The sequence below is a fragment of the Amblyraja radiata genome, chromosome 10, assembly GCF_010909765.2.
Source record: "Amblyraja radiata isolate CabotCenter1 chromosome 10, sAmbRad1.1.pri, whole genome shotgun sequence".
In the NCBI taxonomy this organism is placed as follows: Eukaryota; Metazoa; Chordata; class Chondrichthyes; order Rajiformes; family Rajidae; genus Amblyraja; species Amblyraja radiata.
In genome coordinates, this window is record NC_045965.1 from 57,332,346 (window position 1) to 57,351,397 (window position 19,052).

At 43.3% G+C, this 19,052-nt stretch overlaps 1 protein-coding gene across 8 annotated transcripts in view; it reads left to right on the forward strand.

Moving 5' to 3' along the window:
- Positions 1-436: 436 nt before the first annotated feature.
- The window catches only part of evi5 (ecotropic viral integration site 5), a 178,679-nt gene continuing 160,063 nt past the window's right edge, over positions 437-19,052 (forward strand). For 6 of the 8 annotated variants that reach the window (XM_033028950.1, XM_033028943.1, XM_033028947.1 and 3 more), the window contains exons 1-3: positions 446-606; positions 7,443-7,623; positions 9,700-9,847. In XM_033028950.1, coding sequence (XP_032884841.1) covers positions 9,812-9,847 — 36 coding nt within the window. In that variant the 5' untranslated portion in view covers positions 446-606; positions 7,443-7,623; positions 9,700-9,811. Of the gene's footprint in view, positions 607-7,442; positions 7,624-9,699; positions 9,848-19,052 lie in introns of all 8 variants that reach the window. The other 2 variants (XM_033028944.1, XM_033028952.1) reach the window with 2 other exon arrangements.

A 19,052-nucleotide genomic window follows, 5' to 3' on the forward strand; every position in this document is an offset into this window, starting at 1 on the left:
TCTCTCTCTCTCTCTCTCTCCCAACCTCCGGACCGGCGCGGTCCCTCCCTGCAGCTGCACTCAATCGACAGCCAAACTCCGTGAGCGGCGTTCAACCCGCTCCTCAATCAACCCCCCTGCACCGCAGCTGCTCGGGATGGCAGCATTCGCAGCGCTGGCTCGCAGAGGACAGACAGTACACCCCCGGATACTATGCGGCACTGCTTCACTCGGGACGCCACAAGGTTGCCTGCAGGCTCTGCAGTTCCTGGTGCCGCCGGTGCATCCAGCATCTGCAGTTCGAGGTGTTGCCTTTGCCAGCTCGGGCGCGCGCGGGGGAGAGGAGAGGGGAGGGGGGGGTCCGGGGAGGGGAGAGAGGGGGAGGGTCGTGGCCAGGTGACGCTCCCCACACAGACCCCGCCCCCGGCCCTCAGCCCCGCCCCCACCGGCCGCCCGCCCGCCCAGTGGGAGCGGAGAAGGAGAAGAAAGGGGAGAGCACGGGGGGGGCGGGGAAGGCTGAACGGCCCGACCTGCAGTCCGGCTTCTGCGGCCGTTCACCTCGGAGGCGCCCATGGAAAGTTAATCATTGACAGGAGGGCGAGAGAGGAGGCGCTTAATCTTTCCAAGGTAAGGGGACTGACCGACCGGCCGTTTAACCATGGTGGAGAGGGAGCCGGCCGGCCGGCCTCTGCCCTCGGCTCCTGTCCCCTGTCCCCTGTCCCATCTCCAGTCCGACAACCAACCCCGCAGCGCCGACACTCGGGCGGCCTGGCCAGCGGTCTCCAAAACTCGGACTGGCACAGGACAGGAGTCGAGTCTAGGCCCAGTTACTGCAGCTCCGCCGGGGGGCGGCTGCTGCCTGCGGGACACCCGGGGGAACCTGTTGGTGGCCGGGGCTGGTGTTGTTCTGGCAGGGTTGGATGGTTTGTTTATGTTTCTGCTGCTGGGCTGTCCCTGTTCTACCTTGCGTAATGCAGCCAGGCCCGATATCGAAGCAGCTCTCACTGCCCCTGTGCCAGCTTGCAAGAAACCACTAAACATGAAAGAAAACTCATCATCATTGATCATTTCCTTGAGTTTCGTTCAGCAGCATTTCATCGGATATATATATTAAAATCATTTAATAAACGGCCTTTAAAAAAAAATCTTTCAGTGTATTGGTCAGTGGTTGGTAAGGTGAAGTGAAACTCAATCAGCGTTCTGTTACTTGGGTGACATTGAATACCACATCAGTACAATAAATGAAATGGATTTCTGTGGTGTGTGCAGTTTTATACTCGCCTTGGTTTTGTGGTTTTGTTAGTTTTGGAGGTGATAGTTTTGTACACGTCTGACTTTTTAATCAGGTGTGGGTGGTGTATTTGCAGTGTGAACACAATTCCTAGTTTGTTGTAGAAACAAAGAAGTGGTTTCCAAAAATGGACACGAAGTGCGAGAGTAACTCAGCGGGTCAGGCAGCATCACTGGAGGAAAAGGATGGGCAACGGTTTGGGTTTGAAGATGGGTCCTTATCCACAACATCATCCAATCCTTTTCTCCAGAGAAGATAGGCACAAAATGCTGGATTAACTCAGCGGAGCAGACAATATCTCTGGATAGAAGGAACGGGTGACGTTTTGGGTCGCAACCCTTTTCTTTCTTTTCTCCCGAGATACTGCCTGACCCGCTAAGTTATTCCAGCATTTGTGCCTCTCCTATTTTAATATTTTTTACAGCCTTATGTATTGTTTATTTTCTGTAAGGCAGTTATTTGGTATTTGTGATTCTTCAACAATATGCCCAATTGGCTACTTGCAAGTTACTACATTTGCTCTGGGGTCAAATAACTTAGCCCATTCACAGGCTCTCAATACTTTAGAACCTTGGATAATATCTTTTACATGTATTTAGGTATACTGGGACCAATTGTAGCACCCTGTTGCCATACTAATTTGACTAATCCAGGAATCTAACCAGTGATTCATTGCTTAAAATCACATTGTGACAACAGGCAAGGTAAATATGGTACTCTGTGTAGGAAAGAATTGCAGATAATAACTCAGCAGGACAGGCAGCATCACTGGAGAGAAGGAATGGGTGACGTTTCGGGTCGAGACCCTTCGTCAGACTATGGGATGCTATGCTTCTGCAGTGTGAACTGGCGTTGACTTAGAACAGAACAGCACAACACAGTAACAGGCCTACAGTATCGATGCCGAACATGATGCCAAATTAAACTAATCTCCCCTGCCTGCACGTGATCTGTTCCCTCCATTCCCTGCATATTGAAAAATGCAGTGCAATGTGAAGTTATGCTACAGAAATTGTAGGATTTAAAATGATTGTTGCTAATTATTGTTCTCAGGAAACTAACAGCACCACGCAGTTGACTATTGTTTTTGCAATGACAAATTTGTTGATGGAAAATGTTAATTTGGAACAAGGAGATTCATAGGAAGCTGAAGTGGTGGAGTGGAAAGCATTGAGACTGTCTGATGGCTGATATTTCAGCCTGGATAATGTAATGTTTTTCTTACTGTGCAATTGTATTTGCTTATTAGCTTATAAACAGAAGTGTGTTTTTTTAAGATGGTTAGCCAATGAACATTACAGTTGATGTTTTTATTTGTTATGTAAACTGGAAGCTCTTGTGTTTTTGTATGCTATGCAGAAAGTCAAATATTTTCCTGCTTAAAATGGGAAATATGAAGTGAAATTATGACATCATGTTAAAACATGTTTTTTTTGGTTTTCCGATATTATTTTCCACTTCTAATCCTATTCTAAATCCATAGATCTGCTTTTCGGTAGGATTGTTGGAAATGCTGTCAGTTTTTCCATCTTCTTGCTGTGGCTAGTATTGGTGTTCCTGATAGGCGTACAGGTTTGTAAGTTAATTGGCTTGGTATAAGTGTAAATTGTCCCGAGGATGTGTAGAATAGTGTTAATGTGCGGGGATCGCTGGGCGGTGCGGACTCGGTGGGATGAAGGGCCTGTTTCCGCGCTGTATCTAAACTAAACTAAACCAGGGATTGGAGAGGATTGCTCCTTCAGTGCAGATAATTCTTTGAACAAGTTGCCTGGTAAAGTGACTCACTAAACCAGCTGTGAAGCACAAACATTTTTTTAAGTGTAAGTAGTGATGTCGGTTGCAGTTCTAAGTTTCTTCCCTTTAATTTTAGATTCATCTAGAATTATTGATCATTAATAGGACAAATGATCTTGTATCGAATTCTTGAAACACTTGCTCAATGTTGACACCCATTTTGAGCAGCTGATTAATCACCTGCTGTTTAGTTACATTGATTAGTTTAAGCTGAAAAGCATTATAAACAATGCCTTGCTAAATTGAATCACAATGCTGGGAATGCACAACAGATCAAGCAGAAGGTACACAAAAATGCTGGAGAAACTCAGCGGGTGCAGCAGCATCTATGGAGCGAAGGAGATAGGCAACGGTTAGGGACAAAACCCTTCTTCAGACTGATAGGGGGAATCTGTGGAGAGAAAAATAATTACAATTCAAGTCAATTATATTCCAGCGGTGTACCTATTGGAGGCAGAGAAAAGGGGGAAGAGGCTGAAGATTGGTATGCAAGAGAGATTAAATGACAAAATAAATGAAGATGCAGAGCAAAAGAAGGTGGCAATGGGCTGTAAGAAAAAAAGATTGATCTTGAGTCGGTGGTTCACATGGGATCATCTATACTTAATCTACATTTCACGCTGCCTTGGGGAAGTAGTAAACACAATCCACTGATGCCTCCCCCAGAGGTGGGAGTGTTACAGGAAAGTGACAGATCACTAGAAAGTCACTACCGTGCTCTCACACTAAGTGGAAGTATTTGGCAAGGCAGTCATTAGTTCTTGGAGCAGAATAAGGCCATTTGACCCATCAAGTGTACTCTGCCATTAAATCATCTTTCTCTCTCAACCCCATTCTCCTGCCTTCGCTCCATAGCCCCTGACATCCTCACTAATCAAGATTCTGTCAATCTCCATCTTAAAAATATCCATTGACTTGGCTTCCATAGCCGTCTGTGGCACTGAATCCCACAGTCACCCAATCTCTGATAGATAGATAGATAGATAGATAGATAGATGGATAGATGGATAGATAGATAGATAGATAGATGGATAGATAGATAGATAGATAGATAGATAGATAGATAGATAGATAGATAGATATAATTTATTGCCACACAACCAGGGTTGGTGGAAATTTGGGTTGTCAGCAGCAGTACAATAATAAAGAACACACAATAAAGAACACATGTTCCATCTTCCTAACAGAAAAAATGATAGCTAATTGCAAGCATAGACACCAAACATAATATTCAAATCAGTACTTGTAAATTGCTGTTTCAACTGGAACGAGTATTTTGTGTTGAACTGTGCTAAGGCCGGAGTTAAAAGATGTTGCACAGGATGGTGCCTGTGGGAAGGTGTGATGGTGGTGATAGAAAAGTGAACCCGTGCTTCTTTTTTGACAACTGAAAAGTGAGGGGAGGATGATATGTATGGTTGTAAAATCACCTTGGAGATGGTGGAAATGCAGAGGATGATTAGTTTAGAGCTTAGATGCATCAATGACCCTTTCATGCTAGTTCTATGTTATTCCACTATCTCATCCACGAACGAGACATTATGGCTGATTTTAGAGGCCAATTAACTTATAAATCCGCACGTCTTTGGAATCTGGGAGGAAACCAGAGCACCCAACAGGAAACCCACGCAGTCACAGGGAGAAAGTGCAAACTTGACACAGACAGCACCTGAGGTCAGGATGGAATCTGGGTCTCTGGCATTGAGACAGCAGCTCTGCTTCTAGGCAGAGGGATGGGTTAAGGGGACTAGATCTTTACTTTGTAGAGTTTAAAACAATTAGAGGTGCTCTCATTGAGATTTGTTGAATGGGTTTGATTTCTCTTGGTTAGGATGTCTAAAACCAGGGATCACAATCTAAATATAAACAGCTGGTTAAGAATGCCAAAGGTTAGTGAATTTTTGAGATCTCTTATCAAGAGAGATATAGAGGCTGCCTGTCTCCATTCAAGATTTCCTTGATGCTCAGAGAATCAAGGTTTATGCAAGGAATGTTGTATTGATGTTACAAGATCAGCCATGATCTTATTGAATGCCTTAAGTAAGGGCGAGTTGGTATGTTTCTACTTAGTGAATGGTATTCCTGTCGGCACAAACTAAGGGATCCCATGCAGAATTTGTTCCATGTGTCTCTTCTGATTAGCTTGGTGCAACAGGAAACCCATATGTAAGGTCAGTGAGATATTTCCTTGTAACATGCAAATATTACGTACTGGAAATCTGAGAAAAGGCAGAATATCTGATGTTCAGAAAAGAGACCTGGCAAAAGATTAAAAGCCTGAAACTGTTTTCCTGACTGCAGAATATACAGAATATTTTCAACACTTTCTGGTTTTCTAACAAATAATATGAATGTTGGAAATTGGAAACAAAAACAAGCTAAGTGGCAAAGCTCATCCCAGGCAGCAGTGTGGGGAGCGATGCAGTTAAACCTTCTCTTGAACTCTAGAACTGATGTTACTATGTCTAAACACAAGGATCACTTGCCTGGCTTCCTCCTGCCCACACCTCTCTTCCAACTTTCTTCCTCCTTTTACAACCAGTCTGATGAAGGATCCCGACACAAAATGTCACGCATTCATGTCCTCCAGAGATGGTGCCTGGGCCACTGGCTCCAGCACTTTGTCTTTTTTTAAACCAAACCTAGTTTTCTCCATTGCTTGCAGTGAGATAGCTAATATATAGTGTCCTGCATAATGTTTGGGACAATGACCCATCATTTATTTATTTGCCTCTATACTCCACAATTTGAGATTTGTAATAGAAAAAAAATCACATGTGGTTAAAGTGCACATTGACAGTTTTTATTAAAGGCTATTTTTATACATTTTGGTTTCACCACGTAGAAATTACAGCTGTGTTTAATTATAGTCTCCCCCATTTCAGGGCACCATAATGTTTGGGACACATGGCTTCACAGGTGTTTGTAATTGTTCAGGTGTGTTAGATTGCCTCCTTAATGCGGGTATAAGAGAGCGCTCAGCACTTAGTCTTTCCTCCAGTCTTTCCATCACCTTTGGAAACATTTATTGCTATTTATCAACATGAGCACCAAAGTTGTGCCAATGAAAGTCAAAGAAGCTATTATGAGACTGAGAAACAAGAATAAAACAGTTTGAGACGCTATTCAAGAATCAGGTGTGGGTTTGTCAATGTCCGCAGAAGACTTCATGAGCAGAAATACATGGGCTAAGCTGCAAGATGCAAACCACTGGTTAGCTGCAAAAATAGGATGGCCAGGTTACAGTTTGCCAAGAAGTACTTAAAAGAGCAATCACAGTTCTGGAAAAAAGGTCTTGTGCACAGATGAGACGAAGATTCACATATCAGAGTGATGGCAAGAGCAAAGTATGAGAGAAGGAACTGCCCAAGATCCAAAGCATACCACCTCATCTGTGAAACATGGTGGTGGGGGTGTTATGGCCTGGGCATGTATGGCTGCTGAAGGTACTGGCTCACTTACCTTCATTGATGATATAACTGCTGATGGTAGTAGCATAATTAATTCTGAAGTGTATAAACACATCCTATCTGCTCAAGTTCAAACAAATGCCTCAAAACTCATTGGCTGGCGGTTCATTCTACAGCAAGACAATGATCCCAAACATACTGCTAAAGCAAGAAAGGAGGTTTTCAAAGCTAAAAATGGCCAATTCTTGAGTGGCCAAGTCAATCACCCGATCTGAACTCAATTGAGCATGCCTTTTATATGCTGAAGAGAAAACCGAAAGGGACAATACAGGCCTGGCAGAGCATCACCAGAGAAGACACCCAGCAACTGGTGATGTCCATGAATCGCAGACTTCAAGCAGTCATTGCATGCAAAGAATATGCAACAAAATGCTAAACATGCATACTTTCATTTACATGACATTGCTGTGTTGCAAAAATTATGGTGCCCTGAAATGGGGGGGGGGGGGACTATGTATAAACACTGCTGTAATTTTGACAGGGTGAAACCAAAATGTATAAAAATGGCCTTTATTAAAATATGACAATGTGCACTTTAACCACATGTAATTTTTTTTCTATTACAAATCTCAAATTGTGGAGTACAGAGGCAAGTAAATAAATGATGGGTCTTTGTCCCAAACATTATGGAGGGCACTGTAGATTGATTAGTCAGTGTGTTTGGGATTATGGGGCGAAGACAGGAGAATGGGGTTGAGACGGAAAGATAGTTGCACCATAATTGAATAGACTTGATGGGGCCGGATGGCCTAATTCTGCTCCTAGAACTCATGAACTAATCAATGATCTAAAGAAGATGTGTATCTGTTGTTTATGAGTGTGTAATTTAAACCTTGAATATTTTGTTTAATTGTACACTTCCTTGCGACTGTCTTGGTCACCACATTATAACGTTTGGTTCTTTTTAGGCATTCTGCTGGTGAAATCCACTCAAACAACTTTTCCACTGAATAATCATTAACCCCACTTAATACCATCTGAAATTTGGGGAACTGATGTATCACAGCCAATCCAACTCGGAATTAAACTCCCAAAGGCACTAGGCAGCTGTTTCAGAGTGTCATGGGGGAACAAGACCAGGGCCAGATTGTGAGTAATGGTGAATTTACACTTTTCAGAAAGTTGAAATTTTATTATGGTTTTGATTTTTCTTTTCTCTCTCTTTATTTGTTGCTTTTTATTTCTGCATGTTTTGTCTGTTTTTTGTTTTAAATCAATGCTTTCTATACCTCACTGAGCAATAGTTGCCTGGATTTTTCTCGGCCTGTTTCTCAAATATTGCCAGATGATTCAACATGTGGGAAGATCTTTTTGGACCTCTTCCTCGTTTATTTTCTATCCTGTCAGAAATGTTCATAAGTTTGTAACTCCCGTGTCTATCTCTGGAGGAAAGCAGCCGACATAATGAAGGACCATTTACACCCGTCATTTGTTCTTTCCCTTCAAACAGTCCTCTTTTAAATTGGGGCGCAGCCCCGAACTCCCATCCTCTCTCTTTGTGGCACTTGCACCTTTTCTTTCCCACTGCACTTTTTCTGTACCTGTAACACTATAATGCTGTAACTCTATATTTGGCACTCTGTTATTTTTTTCCTTTGCACTATCTGTGTACTTGTGTTTAGCTTGATTGTACATGTGTAGTTTAAGATTTGATGTCTATCCTGGTACAGGTGACAATAATAAATCAATGTTAAAACTAATTTGGTTTATCCATCATGATTCATGAATTATTATAGTTTCTTGAATTTAGTGAACTGCTTTAGGATAACTGGATGTTGCCACGATTTTCTGAATTTATTTCCTTGTGAAAAATTAACACCAAAGTGAAATTCAAAACATCTCTTTGGAGAGTTCCCCTTTTGTCACTTCTCACTTAAGAAAACCGAGTTTTAGTTATCGGTGTTCAGAGAAAACAGGAAACGCGTCTTTTCTGTAGAGAAAGATTAGCTGAATCTTCAAATTAACTGCCAGTTGAGTGAAATCCTGGGTTTTGGGAAATTTTAGGAGGATGAAACTCTTTAAGATGGTCAACTGAGAGTCTATGTTGCATACTGTTACTTGGTTTTGAGATGTCTAAATTAATTCACTACGTTTGTAGATTCTGTGGCCACTGAAATGCAGGCACCTATTTTATTTATTTATTTTCAAACATCCTGCAGGGTTTTCCAGAAAGGATGATGTCATTGAGTCATAAGGCTTGTAACAGGCCCTCCCATCCAGCAGGTAGACGCAAAGTGCTGGACTAACTCAGCGGGTTAGGCAGCATCTCTGTCGAAAAATAATGGTGACAATTACGGGTCACAGCATGTGCAGTTCCTTTCTACACCTTCCATCCAGCAGACCATTAAGCACCCATTTATGCTAACCCCATTCTATTCCCCGTGTTCCCAGCGACTTCTCCATCTTTCCCCAGATTCTATCATTTGGCTTCACTCGGGGGACAATTTATACAGGGCCAATTAGCCCAGATGTCCTTGGAATGTGGGGAGGACATTTTAGCACTAGGAGAAAACGCACGCAGTCACAGGGACAACGTACAAATTCCGCGGAGCGCCGGAGATCAAAGTTGAGCAGAGGTCACCGATACTGTCATTGTACAGTTCACTCACCTGGGGGCATTAAAGTGAAATCTGCCTCTGCTTGTAATAATCTCCCACGAGTTGAGGTACAAGGGAGCAAGTCATTTTACAATACTGTAGCTGTGGATTCCATACTGTATCTCTAAACTAAACACAATGGTAAGATGAATGAGTTTAATGGAATATTAGTGTGACTAAGCATGATTTCAGAATATTATTATTCCCTCTGCTGGTACAATAATTTCTGGGTAGAGCAAATTAAAATAATTCTGGGCTAATATAGTGAATAAAATACATATGATTCACTATTGGCTCTCAGAACATTGCTAATATGTTCCAGGTGATCAGCACAACTATCGAAGTGCATATTTAGAATTACATTTACCTTCTCTGGACAACGATTTTAGTTATGTTGAGGAACTTGTTCAGTTCCTTTCTGATCTGTTTTGGGGAAGTACCAGTTAGTTGACAATATGTTCCAAATGTACAAACAGAAAAAAAACACTCAGCACTTAATGGAGAATTTTGCTTACGTAGAACTGCAGCATGCAACAAATACCAATCTACTTTTTCTTTTGTGTCAAAGCACTTTATCACGAACAACAGAGGCGGCAATCTGCGTTGAAAAAAGATTGGCTGTTCTCCAGCGTTTCTCAGTATCGCTTTTTGTATTCATGACATCCTGCTTGATGTTATGAATGGTAACGTCTTCGATTCAGATAATGGCGAATGAGGTGAGACAGTGCTGCATTTTGTCTGAAAAAAGGTCCCAACCCAAAACGTCACTCATCCTTTTTTTCCACACATGTTGCCTGACTCGCTGAGTTACTCCAGTCGTTTCTATCTATTTATGTCTTGGCTCATTTGGCACTTTATTTTTCTCTCATATTTTTGACTCGAGCTGTTCATATGAACATAAAACCTTCGTACATGATTAGATGGAAAGACTTACAACGTGTTCAGACTGAAAGTGAAGATGAGGGAGCAACACATTATGATTATAGAACTTTGCTATGATGAAATACTAAGTGTACGGTTAGTTGTTTGAGAAGGAACTGCAGATGCTGGGGAATCGAAGGCAGACAAAAATGCTGGAGAAACTCAGCGGGTGAGGCAGCATCTATGGAGCGAAGGAAATGGGCGACGTTTCGGGTCGAGACCCTTCTTCAGACTGAAGAAGGGTCTCGACCCGAAACGTTGCCTATTTCCTTCGCTCCATAGATGCTGCCTCACCCGCTGAGTTTCTCCAACTGTATGGTTAGAATCATTTGCTGACAGGGTTTCTGTGCGCCATGTTCTCCCTTATCATTGGGAAACTAATAATGGTCCAAAATAATGTGTTGTCACCATTGATCACACCTGACTATAGTCCAGTGGAATAGCAATCACAAGAATATTAAAAGTGTGGCATTTGAATCCTTGTATCTTCACCATTCAATATTACCATGGCTGGTCTTTTATTTCCATGCTACTTCCCCACGCCTTGCCCATGTACATTGAATTTGTGAATATCATAAAAACATCAGAGTCTGTGTCGAACTACTCTGTGACTAAGCTTCCATAGCCATCTTTGTTAGAAATTTATTCTCATCTCTGTCTTGAATTTTGAACCTGATCGTTGGTTCTAAGCAAGTCAGCCAAGAAAACCTCACCCTGTCAAGCCCTACTTCTTAAAAAAAAAATCTCAATGAAGATCTGGGCATGTGCTTTGGCAAAGCAACTGATAATTTTGATTGAGTAACGATCTCTTCCTTGACTTTATTAGACCTGCATCTTAATAACACAATCAAATCCCTGTCTAATTTTGGATCTGTGATCCTATTCCACAAGGGTTACCTACTGCAGAGCCCTTTGTCAAAACTTGAAGGATGGCACATGATCACTCAGTTCTGCTCAACCACTTTATTTTTACTGTACAGTATTTTATCAGCATTGCAGCCTGTTGTATTTGTGAACCACCGTCCCCTTTGTACTTAGAAGGGTGATAATGGGGGTTGGGTAAAAGTCGTTGGACAGCCACAAGTGCAGCACAGCAAAATGTTTCAAGACGCTACACAATCATGATTTAAAAACTAAATGAAGGTTAGGAGAGGTGATTGGCAAAAAAAAAAGTCAAAGGTTAAATTTGAGGAAGTAAAATCAATTGTTTATTATATTTGTTCAAAAGGGAACTGCAGATGCTGGATATGATATTTGATATGTTTCCAGGGCGTAGAGAACACATTCTAGAAACCCTATTGCCAAGTGACCTTTTTCCACCCACTTCAGAATGTTTCCTTGCTATTGGCATCCCTTACATTAAATATGTTTTGTAGTGATACTGAAAACATTTTTGATTTACTGAAATTCAATGCATTAATGAAAACTGTGTGAGACACATCATTTTACTTGTGTTGCATCAAATACTTCTACCCATCAATAATTGTCAAGAATGATTCTTTTTCAAGAATATTTCAGAGTTACCGTCAGGGAGGTCTGAGAGGATGTAAGAGGAAGATTCAAGATCTCATTTTTTTTTTCTCTCTCGGGGATACATGCAAAGTCTGGATGGCCCTTTCCTTGTAATCCAGCTGCCGACTGAATCTTAATTTTAATCGTAGAACCGGAATACAACAGAAACATTTGTAATTTAGGAAAATGACATCAAATACAAATTCCAATCTATATTGATTTAGATTATGGTTTTGTATAATTTCTAACTGGAATTTATTGTAGAACAATCTATTTAATGACAGGTTAGTTTTTCCATTAAGCTGATTAGCATTTGTCCAGGGCCATTAGGTACCATTAACCCACTTCTAATTTACCCAAGTGACCACTCTTTACATGTGTATAATATCGCCGTTTAACTGTACACGGGATCTGGAATGAAGTGTTGCATCTAGAAGGAGGAAATGTAACTAAGAGACCGTTGCATAAGTAAACATGTGCTTTTGTGCTTGCACTTGTTCATCAGAGTCGGCTGAAACCCGTGCTTTCTAGCCCCTGCCGATCTCCTTCCCATTCCCAAACTGTTCTGTCTGTCCTTAGCCTCCACCACTGCCAGAGTGAGGCCACATGCAAACTGGAAGAACAGTGCCCTCCATTTCGCTTGGGTGGCCTACAACCCAATGGCAATTAATCAACAATTTCAGGCAACCTCCCCCTCCCAAGCACTCCTTTATTTTTACTCTGCCTACCACCCAGCACCTATGCCCTCCTCTACACCCCCCCCCCCCATCTGCACATCACCCACCCCTCCCTACTCTCTCCTAATTTTTCTACCCCACCCCCCAGTGCTCTGGTCACTATGGTATCTAAAATCCAAGAGAGCTCAAACAGATTTCACCATTATCATAATAACACAAGAAACTGCAGGTGCAGGGATCTTGAGCAAAAAGCAAATTGCCGGAGGAATACACAGGTTAGGCAGTATCTGGAGGGAATGGACAGATGAAGTTTTGGGTCGGGGCCTTTCTTCATATGCTTTTATCTGTTATCTCTGATAGTTGTGAAACATTGCTCTTGGTAAATTGTTGTCTTATTTGCTGCTGTGGCTTCACTTGAAATGTGTTCAGTCAGCTGTAATGTGTTTTAGGTCATGATAGTGAACATGTTTAAACCAAGAAGAAGGGTCTTGACCCGAAACGTCACCCATTCCTTCTCTCGGGAGATGCTGCCTGTCCTGCTAAGTTACTCCAGCTTTTTGTGTCTTATCTTCTGATATTTAAACCAAGACTCTCTTTCTACTTTTTGTTTTGCCTCTGCCTACAATGTTGTTGTATTGCTAACTACACAGCCAGAACTGAAGCTTCTGATTCGAGTGAAGATACAAAATGCTGGATTTAGTAGGTCAGGCAGCATCTCTGGAGAACATGGCTAGGTGACTTTTTGGGTCGACCCTTCTTCAGATTGATTTCTACATTCTAATCCAAGTGACTCGGTACTTCACTGGGTACACCTTACAACCAGCGAGCGAAGAAATGTCCCTTGTGCCTTTACTGCACTCATTTTGAGAATTAAGTTGAGAGCACTGAATACCCCAAAAAGATTGTTGGAAAAAATGGAGAGATATACGTTAATCCCTTTGAGAATGGATCTGCAAGCACTAGTAATGGAAAGTTGTAGCAATAGCTATGGTTTAGGGTTGTCTTTGAAGCCTTGTTGTTATTTGCATTGACCTCTTTTGTGAGTAGTTATAGGCCATTCTCACGTTCCGAGCTGACGCAAGAGGTAACCCGAGTGAAGGGGTCGTGGTTGAGCACGATATAACAAGTGAAAGATCAAGAGGTTAACCGAGTTCCCATGGGTAGACGGCAGTTTCCCGTTCACTTGTAATTTCTGCGATGTTCCCAGTTCGTCTCCCGAGTTACTCTTGAGCCAATCCTGATTGAAGATTTGTTTTAATAAGCAACAGTGTTATGTTTTAATAAGCAACAGTGTTAAAGAAGACCTCTCCATCCTGTGGCTTTGTTTTAAAGATATAATTCAGAGCGGCCGCATCTATTGATGTGACCTACAAAGGGAAAATGCGCACCATCCAGTGCCAGAGCAGTTATACTTATGATTTGTTTGAAACACACAGGTTTGAACACACAGGTTTGATATGTTTTAATTGAATTTACTGCCATGTCTACACACTGCGTGGAGACGGGAGATTAAATCTTTGAATGTGGACGGATGTGCACATCCGATTGATGTGAGACGGACTCAAGGTTCGCCTCCTGAGTTGCTTTGGTGCCCAGGCGTGAGTTGAGATGGAGAGGGGGGGGGCATCATTAATCTGTCTGGGGTGACATGGCTCTTGGGTTAGGCTGGGATAATTCTCTGCGGGGTGATCTTAGTGCGGGAGACAAGTGTAGGAGAGGTGTACTGACTGTGTGGGCAGAACTTTGGAAGTGATTGCCCACCAGTCTCAAAAGCCGCTGTGTCTCCCTGTCCCTGGGATAGCAGGGGGCGATCAAACAGCACAATACCCCCCTCCCCCTCCAACTCCAGAGGAATCCGCTCCCCGATGGGCCGCTACGGCGACAAGTGGCAGTTCGCCCACAGCCCGAGCTGCACCCCTCATCTGCCACCCCAAGAACAAGACGTACCTTGCACACCATCAGCTTCTGCCCCTACGGGGAGCGTGTTCTTCTGGAGTTGGAGCGGGGCTGGGCTGGAGTTGCTGCTGGCTGTGGGTCTCTGGGATCTCCGTGCTTGCAGTGGGCCTGGGGGTCGGTGTCCCGTTGGTCCTGACGTCTCCGGCCACCCCCCTGGACAGGAGCTGAGACTGGGAACTGTACCGCCCTTGCCCCCTCCCTCTGCAACTGCAAACAACCACACGCTCCTGCTCACCTGTAAGGGCGGTACAGTTCCCAGTCTCAGCTCCTGTACAGGGGGGTGGCTGGAGACGTCAGGACCAACAGGAACCCGCTCCCCGATGGGACGCTACAGCGACAAGTGGCAGTTCGCCCACAGCCCGAGCTGCGCCCCCTCATCCGCAATCCGGGTTCCTCTGGAGTTGGAGCGGGGCTGGGCTGGAGTTGCTGTTGGCTGTGGGTCTCTTGGTTCTCCGTGCTTGCAGTGGGCCTGGTGGGCCTGAGGGTCGATGTCCCATTGGTCCTGACGTCTCCGGTGACTGGCACGGACCTGCTGGCATCGCCGACGTGATGACAGTGCAAAGCCCCCGCGCCGGTGCAATGGGCGGGGAGCTGGAGAGGGGAGAGAAGGGGTCACACACATGGCCGGGAAGCAGAGGGGTGTAGGTGGGGGTGGTGACAGATGGGGCCAACAATGAGTGGAGAAAGACAGAAACACCGACGTGCAAAGGAGACCTACAACAGTGCACGATCTCTCTCGCGTGGCAGGTGACTGTCGCTGGGAAACTGAAGGGAGCGACAATCTGCTACTGCCTGCCCGCTGAGTTAAAGAGTTCCCACGGTAGACTCACGATACACTAAGGTAAACGCACGGGCCACTACGTTCTTAAATCGAGTTAAAATGTTTCAAATATTAACCACAAGAGTAAAATTGACTCGTGGAAAATTTGAAACATGTTTGATTTTTTGCAAGAGCAGACAAGTTACACGAGAACCTGCCGTTAGCGCCACGATGCACTACGTTGCGTCCACGAATGCTGTACGTTAATCGTACGTTATTACCTCGAGGTTTAACTCGGGTTACTTCTTGTGTCAGCTCGTAACGTGAGAATGGCCTATTAGCCTGATTGAATGTATGCTTTCATCAGTAACAATTATCTGGTGAAGTTGGAAAAATGTAAGTATTGTGGAACTAGGGTAAAATCAGTCTGTGCTGGCATTTCACTATGTGTTACATCCGGTTTCTGCCCTTAGTTGAGTTGTTCATTTGCTCTTGCGTAATCTAATTCTTAACAAAATGCAGTGAGATTCTCAGACGAAGGAGAGTAGCCCATTTAGTTTACCTTTTATTTTGGTAGTCATGACAGGGCAAGTGAATTATTGAGGTTAATCAAATCATTCAATCTTCATATGACGTTTAGACTTGTATTTTAATGTCTTCAGTTTTCATGAGTTGCATTTATAGATTGGTAGTTTAGCTTCACTTTCTGTCACATTTCTAAATGAACAGAGCTGTGTTGGAAGTGTCTGTGGTGCCTGGTGTAAAACTAAAGAGGCAGCTATGAAGTGCCCTGATTCAAATTCAGATTAGTTTATTGTATACATTGGGGAACAATGAAATTCCCTGTTTGCACAAAGCTCATAGAGTAAACAATATACACAGTAATGTCAACTGTAACACTAAATACAGTGACGGATATAAAACAGCAGAATGGTGCAACATTTGCAGTGCATCATTGAGAAGTGCAAATAAAACTAAAATGGAATAATAGATGAACTGTCGAGATGGAGTTCAGAGTTTGGGGAGCATGGTGGCGCAGCGGTTGAGTTGTTTCCTTATAGCGCCAGAGATCCAGGTTCAATCCTGATTACGGCTGCTGTCAATACGGAGTTTGTACGTTCTCCCTGTTGGGTTTTATCCGGGTGCTCCGGTTTCCTCCCACACTCCAAAGACATACAGGTTTGTAGATCAATTGGCTTCAGTAAAAACTTAAATTGTCCCTGATGTGCAGGATAGTGCAAATGTATGGGTTGATCGCTGTTTCGTGCGGACTCGGTGGACCGAAGGGCCTGTTTCCGTGCTGTATCTTTAAAGTCAAGTCTAAAGTAAGAATATGTGGCACCACCTCTGGGTAGGGGGCTGTTCACTACTCTCTGCAGGTTCAGGCATTCAAAAGTGCAGTTGCCAAACCGGCTGTGATGCATCCAGTCAGAATGCTTTCTATAGCACATCTGTCGAATTTCAAGAGAATCCTTGTGGCTATGCTAAATCTCAGATGCCTTAGAAAGTAAATACACTGATGTGTTTACTCGATCACCACATGAGTGCGAATGAACCATAACCAGGCTAGCTTGCGGATGGTAGACACAAAATGCTGGAGTCAGGCGGCATCTCTGGAGAAAAATAATGGGTAAAGTTTTGGGTGGGAACCCTTCTTCAGACACTTGTTATTGCTCTGCACTATGACACAAAGTTAGTTCTTGGATTTCAGAAAGAAACACGTTTATTGTTATTCCATTTATTACAATATATCAAGGAATGTATTTCAAGTTAAGTAAATAAGTTAGTTTAATATAAGGTATTACGAACTATCAAGTTGGATTTGATCAACCTGGATATATTTTGTTTCTGACATTCTTGATTTATTGTCAGAACAGGTTGCATTTTAGGAGGTGATGTTGACCTAATTTCTTCGAGGAATTCAAGCATTGCAGAACATTCTTTGCTTAAAGGGACACTTTAACTAGAGAATTGAGGTGCATGTTGGCAGTTGACAAGATCCAGATGAGTACAGTTGGCATATGTCAGGAGAGATACTGGAGAAGCTTAAATCTAGAATTGTTAAGGTTGTCCTCTTATTCGAAATGGGCAGTGGGGATGAGGGTGAAAACGACAAGCTGGTGAACCTTGCTTCAGTGTTATGGAGGTTGCTGGAAAATATTCGGAGCGACAAGATTTGTTTGCCTGGGAAAGGCAGGGACTGTTCTGCACATATACTCGTACTCAAATGACAATGATGGGAATATAGGGGGTATGATTAGTAATTTTGCAGATGACATGAAAATAGGTGGACAGTGTAGAAGGTAATTTAAGGATACAGTGGGACGTAGATAAACTGGATATATTAGTGGCAGATAGAATTTATTTTATACAAGTGTGAGATAATGCATTTTGCGTAGTCATATTTAGGTAGGACATAAAAGCAAACATGGCAGGAACCTTAGGGGCATTGATGTACATGAAGACCTTGGGGTGCATGTCCGTAGCTCTCTGATAATGATGACACGGGTGGATCGGGTAGTGAAAAAAGAAACGGTATGTTTCACTTAAGTTCAGGCATTGAGTATATAAATTGAGAAGTCACATTGGTCAGACTGAAGATAGACAACGTTCTGGAGTAACTCAGTGGGTCAGGCAGCATCTCTGGATGAAAAGGATAGGTCAGACTGAATTTGGAGTGTCTTGTACAGTCTAGTTGTCACTGCAGGAAGACTGGTAGAAACTGTGTAGAAGAGAATCTTGGCTTGAATGGAGGACTGGTTTGAAGTAGAGACTAGTAAACTAATGTCACTGAAATGTTGGAGGTTGCGGGATGACCTTGGAGGTTTACAAAATTAAGCGGGGCATGGATAGGATAGGTAGTCAGAATCGGTTACCTAGGCAGGGGAGTTCAGAACTGGGGAAGGGAGGGGGGTAGTTACAGGTCATAGTCATTCAGTACAGAAATGTCCCCTCGTCCAATCCGATCAAGATCCCTTATCTCAGTTCGTCCCATTTAACCGTGTTAGGCCCATATCTCTCTAAAGCTTTCCTATCCATGTACCTGTTCAAATGTTTTTTTAGGCAAGCCTATTAGTCTTAAAGAATAGGCACTTAACATATCTGGGCTTAGAAACAACCTTATCATTGCTTTGTGAATGTTCCAAGTCGTGCATTCATAGAATCGCAGAAGCGTACAGCATAAGAACGGATCCCTCTATACCTTTCCTGCCCATGTACCTGTCGGAATGTCTTTTGAAGGTTTAATGTGAAATTTAAAGATCTTTGAGGGGACGGGGTCAGGAGTAGATTTTTCCACAAAGCAGGTGATGAATGTTTGAATGAACTGCCACAGGAGATGGGGGAGGGAGATACTATCACAACATTTAAAAGGCATTGTGACAGTTATTTGGATAGGAAAAGAGCTAAGGGATATTGGCCTAACCTGGGCAAACAGGATTGGCATGGATGAGGTGGGATGAGAGAGTCTGTTTTCATCTTTTCATCCTTTTCTGTGATTCTAAGACTGCAGAACATGGCACATTAACAAAGTAATGTTAAGGTTGTTTCTAAGCCCAGATATGATTACCTATTCTTTGAGTCTCATAGGCTTGCCTGTAGTCATTTATTCAGATCCAACAGCTAGTGTGTTTCAGCGTGGATCAGTGAGTTGGAAAGACTTTAGGAAAAACTGAAGCAGCCCGGACGGACTCTGACTATCATCAGCAGGTCTGCACGAGAATTTTAACTGCATTTGTCTGTCACTAGTCATGCAAAGCTGAAGCCAAGCTAAGCCATTTCCCATTTTGCGATTCCGGAGGCTTTGGTGGTGTGGGGAGGAGGGGTTAAAATGCAGGCGAGGTTTATATTTGTTGTGGAGAGGAATGTTCTCCACAGATCCTTGGAAGTGCAGGACAAAGAAAAAGGTATGTAGTTTATTTAACCCTTCCCCTCGCCGAACCTCGCCGCTGCACCTGGGGGCCTATTATCCACCTCGCATCCGCACTGGGGGCCTATCCACCTCGTACCGCACTAGGGGCCTATTATCCACCTCGCATCCGCACCTGGCCGACCCACCTCGCACTGGGCCCACCCAACAATGCCGCCGCACTGGGA